Source organism: Papaver somniferum, chromosome 4 (genome assembly GCF_003573695.1).
Source record: "Papaver somniferum cultivar HN1 chromosome 4, ASM357369v1, whole genome shotgun sequence".
Taxonomy (NCBI): Eukaryota; Viridiplantae; Streptophyta; class Magnoliopsida; order Ranunculales; family Papaveraceae; genus Papaver; species Papaver somniferum.
The window spans coordinates 18,367,332-18,374,002 of record NC_039361.1 but is presented as its reverse complement, the minus strand read 5'-3'; the positions used below and the strand labels follow the sequence as shown (position 1 = coordinate 18,374,002).

The 6,671-nt window shown below is 38.1% G+C and overlaps 1 protein-coding gene across 1 annotated transcript; it reads right to left on the bottom strand.

The window, feature by feature from the left end:
- Positions 1-1,691: 1,691 nt before the first annotated feature.
- LOC113272104 (F-box/kelch-repeat protein At3g06240-like) lies at positions 1,692-2,657 on the bottom strand. The gene has a single exon (XM_026522008.1). It carries the CDS (start codon positions 2,655-2,657, stop codon positions 1,692-1,694), a length of 966 nt encoding a protein of 321 aa, XP_026377793.1.
- Positions 2,658-6,671: the final 4,014 nt, after the last annotated feature.

Sequence of the window (6,671 nt, the reverse complement as noted above, 5' to 3'; positions counted from 1 at the left end):
TTATATTGATATTTAAAAATTTGGATTTATAGTTGAAGATTGTTGATTTAAATGTATAATTTTTTGATTTTCTGGTGGTGGTGGAGGCCGCAGGTGATATTGTTGATGGATGTTACAACAACGGTATTTTCATTTTTAAGGTGGATGTTGTAGCAAAGGTGGGGGTGGTGGTTATATTTTGTGGAGGTGGTGGCGGCGGCTTTTTGTTGCCGTTTGTTGAAAAGCAAATGAATGTTGGTGTTGAGTTGATGCTGGCTGGTGGCAGTGTTGGTATGAGTTGTTGTTGCAGAGATTGAAGCCTATTGTTGAATGAAATATGGTGGTTATCTGGGTTGAAGCAGGCAGTGATATAGCAGCTGCAGGTGATGATAAATTGTTGTTGTTTATATATTTTTACGGGATCAATTGTTGTTGTTGACCCAATTTTTTATGGCATCAACAACTGTTGTTGATCCATTTATGGGATCAACTCCTGTTGTTGACCCAATTTTTTATCGGATCGACAACTGTTGTTGATCCATTTATGGGATCAACTCCTGTTGTTGATCCAATTTTTTAATGGATCAACTACTGTTATTGATCCTTTCAACAACATTTTTTTGGATTAGTATAATCATTCTTGTAGTTTAAATCATGTAAATTTCTTCCAATGTTGAACTTGTGGTGCAATGGTAGCATGACTGACTCTATGTCAGATGATGCGTGTTCGACTCACGCCAAGCTCACTCCATTTACATGGATCAACTTTTATTGTTGATCCAATTTTAGTGGATCAACAATGGTAGTTGATCCACTAAATTGGATCAACTTCTACCGTTGATCCCTTTTTTTTGGATCAACTACCATTGTTGATCCCCTAAATTGGATCAACTTCTACTGTTGGTTCTATTTTTATTTGGATCAACTACTGTTGTTGATACAAAAATATCTGAACCAGTAATGGTGGCGGCTGCGGCGGTGGCGGTGGTGGCGGCGGCGGCGGATTAGTGGTGGTGGCGACGACGAACTAGTGGTGGTGGAGGACTGGTGGTGTAATGGTGGTGGTGAAGGAGTGGTGGTATAATATTAGTGGTGGTGGCGGTTGGTAGGTGGTGGTTGTTGAACGGTGGTGGTGGAATGGTAGTTGAATGTTGGTGGTGGTGGTGCTAGCTAGTGGTGGCGGTGAAGTGGTAGAGGAAGAAATTGGTTGCACTTTGAAATAAAGAAAAATATTACATGGATGAGGGTATTAAGGGAATCCAATTTGGATAAAATTATTAAAAAGTATAGACATATTTATTGTTGTTTAAGGATATATTTATTGGGTGTCAAAAGTAGAGACATATAAATAATGTACCCATCCTTCGATAATCAGTGTGTTTGTTATCATAACATTCTTAAATCAAAATATTACTATAAGGTTCTTAATTCGTTGAACTTACGTATCCCTACGTGATGCAGATATTTTGTTGGGTGGTAATTACTACTATCTCAATTCAAAGCAAAATATACTTTCGTATAGAAAAATACTGCTGCATTGTATGCTTGTATATTCTAATTGAATTATTTAAAAATAACTGAAAGAAAATAATATTGCAAGTTGCAACTTACATTTAGATTATGAAATATCCCAGATCCTTGGATGATTAACAGTCGAGAAAGATAGTAATAACTTGCATTGATATGACACTTTACCTCAAGAATTTGGTTGCTTAGTTAATCAATGCTTGCAGATATGTTCTCGTTGCAATTCTTTTTGCTGCCATATGCTTTCCTCTACCCACGTAAATAACAGAATTGAGTGAAACCAAGCTTTCTGCATAAACACAACCGCCTTTCAATATATCGCCTTGGAAACTAACCTCCGGCTCCAATTTGCTTCCATTATTTGGGTCATGTACTATAAAACCTTTCCATGTACGCAATATAGTTTCTCCCTTGTAAAGAGACCTTAACACCTCAAGATCACAACTAAACCTATTAAAATATCCAGTACTACAACATAGTTCTTTTAAAGTGAACTGCTTAGTCCAAGATTCTCTCGCTCCATAATTCAGCATCACCCAAACATCATTACTTACCCATTCATTAGGAAGTAAGCAGAGGCATTCACCCAATACTCCTAGATTGGCACATTGCATGTTTTCTGCGGGAATAGGAAAACTGATGAGTCCCTCATTGCTAATGTTGAAAGAGAGTATAGTTGATTTGTTTTGGGTAGTGGTTCCACATAACCAATGAAGAGCTCCATTGAGGAGCAAACCAGAAGATGTGTCTGGAAACGAGTAACGATTGTCAACGTGAATTGTTTTCCACTTATCTGATCCTAATGTATACACCTCACCTTGAATATGACCAGACGTTTTGTAATGCGTAAATTTTACCAACTTGTAATTGTCTATGTTGCAATCGTAACCAAACCCATATATAATATTGTACTCCTCATACGAGTTGAGGTTGTAATCGCGGTTGTAATCACGTCCTGTAGTGCTGGAGGGAGCAGATGGTAATGGTATATCCTTATATTCTCTAGTTGCTGGGTTCCAAACACAAATACTATCACTACGTCTATGATAAAAATCCCCTGAAGGGGTATTGATCCCTAAGCAAATCAAGCCATTACAAGAACCTAATATACGAATTTTAAAATCTTCGTAATATTGAAACGGGGAATCCATTGAGACAGCTTCACTGTATTGACATGTTTCTGAGGATGATGATATTAATGCACAAATATCTGCGGACCAAATCCAGGGTGTTTTAGGTTCGTGGGTCAGAAGCATGAGACGATGGTTATTCTTGTTTTGGGTAAGGTGATATTTGATGAATTTATGGCTAGAAATTAGATCAAACCAGGGTTTTCATACACACTTACAATTTAATATGGATATCACTTGTAATCTTAGAAAGATATCAACTTGAATATCTTCGGGAAGACTTGACATTGTTGCTGCTGCTGCTGCTCTTCTCTTCTCTTCTCTTCTTCTGCGGAATTAGGGTTTTCTGTGGAATTAGGGTTCTCAAATACTGAGGCGAAAAATATGGGTCATATATGACACACTATGCCTGTCATTGGGGATTGAATGAAAAGCCTAGATTGTTTTGAAGTGATGTGAAAAGCGATTACCTCGGAATCTAGGATGGTAAAACACGTGTACCCGATCAGCCTAATAGAAACCAATGCCACGAACCATGTTGGCAAAGCCTTACTTCAGTCGAATCACCTATTAGATCAGGAATATCTCCAAACAATCACATCAAAAGTGAAAAGGCAGTGTACGAGGTTACAAGGAGAAGCAAACAAACAAGGGAAAAAAAAGGCATCTCCACGGTTTTGAAATGTGTTCATGTGTTGCGAGGTGGTTTTCTTTGAAGAAGCAAGGAGGCACTTAGCCACTTAGGCGTTCGCTTCTACCGCCTTATACCGCGTAAAGCAAAAGAAGTAGCTAACCAATATGTCTAATAAATTGATCATGTTACGTACATTACATTCTAGCTATGTTTTGAGATTAGATCATATAATTTTTCAGGGTTAGACCATTCATAAAAGAGAGCTTGGATGTTCAGATTAAACATTGAAAATCCTAAAATTTCCCACCAAATTCCAAAATGGAGATAATATACTTAGTTAAAGTAAAGAAGCTGCGCGGCTTGAAGATTTCTCTTGAAATTTGAAAAGACCCATTGCGCACCATTAGGTCATTCTTCACAAAAGAGTAGCTAGTTCCACTTACAGGGACAACTATAAGGATCACATTCACCTATTGCATAACTTTTCGTGTTCCTGGGCATTTCTTTTAACTAATGCTAGTTTGGCGTATTGCGGAAACAATTCCAGAGTTAGTTAACAACCATCTTAATTTTTCAGTCAAAAAATAAACTACATTTCCGTACAAAATATACTGCTGCATTGTAAGCTTGTAATTGAATTATTTAAAAAAAATTGAAAGAAGAATAACAGTCGAGAAAGATAGTTGCATCTTACATTTAGATCATGGAAATATTATAGACCCTGGATAATTAACAGTGAGAAAGATAGTCGTAACTCGCATATGATACGACACTTTTACCTCAACAGTGTTGGTTGCTTAGTTAGTCAATGCTTGCATATATGTTCTCGTTGCAACTCTTCTTGCTGCGATATGCTTTCATATACCTTAAATACCAGAATTGAGTGAAACCAAGCTTTCTGCATAAACACAACCGCCTTCCAATATATTGTCACGGAAAGAAACCTCCAATTTGCTTCCATTATTTGTGTCATGTAATATAAAACCGTTCGATGTATGCAATAGAATTTCTCCCCTGTAAAGAGAACTTAACACCTTAAGATCACAACTAAACCTATCAAAATAATCAGTACTCCAACATAGTTCTGTTAAAGTGAACTGCTTAGTCCAAGATTCTCTCACTCCATAATTCAGCATCACCCAAACATCGTTATTTTTCCACTCATTAGAAAGTAAGCAGAGGCATTCACCCAATACTCCTAGATCGGCACTTCGCATGTTTTCTGCGGGAATAGGCAAACTGATGAGTCTCTCATTGCTAATGTTGAAAGCGAGTATAGTTGATTTGTTTTGGTTAGCGGTAACACATAACCAATGAAGAGCTCCATTGAGGAGCAAACCAGAAGATGTGTTTAGTTAGGGTTTCATCTGGGATATCTAGGGTAACTCCCTATGTCATTTAATGGGCTTTTAGGCTTTTAAGAGGTCTCACGGGCTTCCTATTCTTACATTTGGGATAGGGGTGTGCAACGGACGGACGGTTGCGGATTATCCAAATTGCGGATTTGAAAAATCAAACCGTGACCGGCCCAATCATCCGCGGATTTTACATCCGCGGATCTGCGGATTGTACGGGCCGGTTGCGGATTAACCGCGGATTTGGTAAAAAAAAAAAACTGTCAAGCAAGAAAAGAAGAAAACTCAAATTCCCAACTCATCATCACATCTCTGCTCATTGAGCAGCGGAGTCTCGGCTCTTTGGTTCGATCCAGTTCCCATGTTGGGCCTGCTTGCTTAGTGACATCAAGCTTAAGAAGCAAATAAGCAATCCATTTTTGATATGGGCTTAGTGACATCACATTCAATTAGCTGGGCTTAGTGGCTTATAGCTAATGGAGCTGAGTCAGATGCGGTGCGGGTGAATCCGCGGTTTTCAATATTCAACCGCACCCAAACCGCTAAAACGTGCGGATTTGAGAATCCCATCCGTGTCCGGCCCATACGTTTTGTGGTTTGGGTGAAATCCGCAATTTTGCGGACGGATACGGGTCAAATCCGCGGTTCCGCTTATTTTATAAGTTACTCTTCCGGTCGGAAGTCGTATCTCTGTAATTTTTAATTTTTGGATGGACTGTAATAATTCTTATTTCTTCGATATACTCCCTCTTTCAGAATCAAAAAAAAAGAAAAAAAGATGTGTTTAGAAACGAGTAACAACTGTCAACGTGAATTGTTTTCCACAAATCTGATCCTAGTGTATAAACCTCACCTTGAATATAACCAGACGTTTTATAATTCGCAAATTTTACCAACTTAATTGTCTATGTTACAATCATAACCAAACCCATATATGATATTGTACTCTTCATACGAGTCGCGGTTGTAGTCATCTCCTCTAAAATTGGAGGGATTAGATGGGAACGGTATATCCTTATATTCTTTAGTTGCTGGGTTCCAGACACAAATACAATCATGAAAATCCCATGATTGGGTATTGATCCTTAAGCAAATCAAGCCATTACAAGAACCTAATATGCAAATTGACCATGTTCGTAATGTTGAAACGGGGAATCCACTGAGACAGCTTCATTGTATTGAAATGTTTCCGAGGATAATGATATTGATGCAAAAATATCTTCGGTCTGAAGCATGAGACGATGGTTATTGTTGTTTTTTTGTAAGGTGATAGTTGATGAATTTAGGGCTAGAAATTAGATTAAGCCAGGGTCTGCATACACACTTACAAGTTAAGATGGATTTCACTGTTAATCTTAGAAAGATATCAACTTGAATCTCTTCGGGAAGACTTGACATAGCTGCTGCTGCTCTTCTGCTCTTCTCCAGTGGAATTAGGGTTTTCATATACTGAGGCGAGAAATATGGGTCATATATAACTAGATGCCTGGGGTTGTGTGGGTCATTAATTAGGGATCGAATAAAAGGCCTAGATTGTTTTGAAGTGATGTGAAAAGCCATAACCTCGAAAATCTTGGATGGTAAAACATGTGCGTCCTATCAGCCTATACCAACCAACGCCACGTACCATGTTGGCAAATCCTTACTTCAGTCACAGCACCTACTAGCTACAACGGGAATATCTGCATGCAATCAAAAGTGCAACGGCAGTGCATGAGGTTACAAGGAGAAGCAAACAAACAAGAAAGAAAAGAAAAGAAAAGAAAAAAACGACATCTCCATGGTTTTGAAATGTTTTTATGTGTTGCGAGGTGGTTTTCTTTGAAGAGGCAAGGAGGTACCTAGGCGTTCGCCTCTACCACCTTGTATTGTAAAGCAAAAGACGTAACTAACCAATATGTCTAATAAATTGATAATGTTACGTACATTACATTCTGTTTATGTTTTTGAGGTTAGATCATTTAATTTTTCAGGGAAAATTTTCACACCAAATTCCAAAAGGGAGAAAAGATTAGTACGTTCTTCAAATAAATGTAACGTATAGAC

Coding starts and splice junctions, on each gene's coding strand:
- LOC113272104 (XM_026522008.1), bottom strand. CDS start 2,657: ATGGATTCCCCGTTTCAATATTACGAAGATTTTAAAATTCGTATATTA.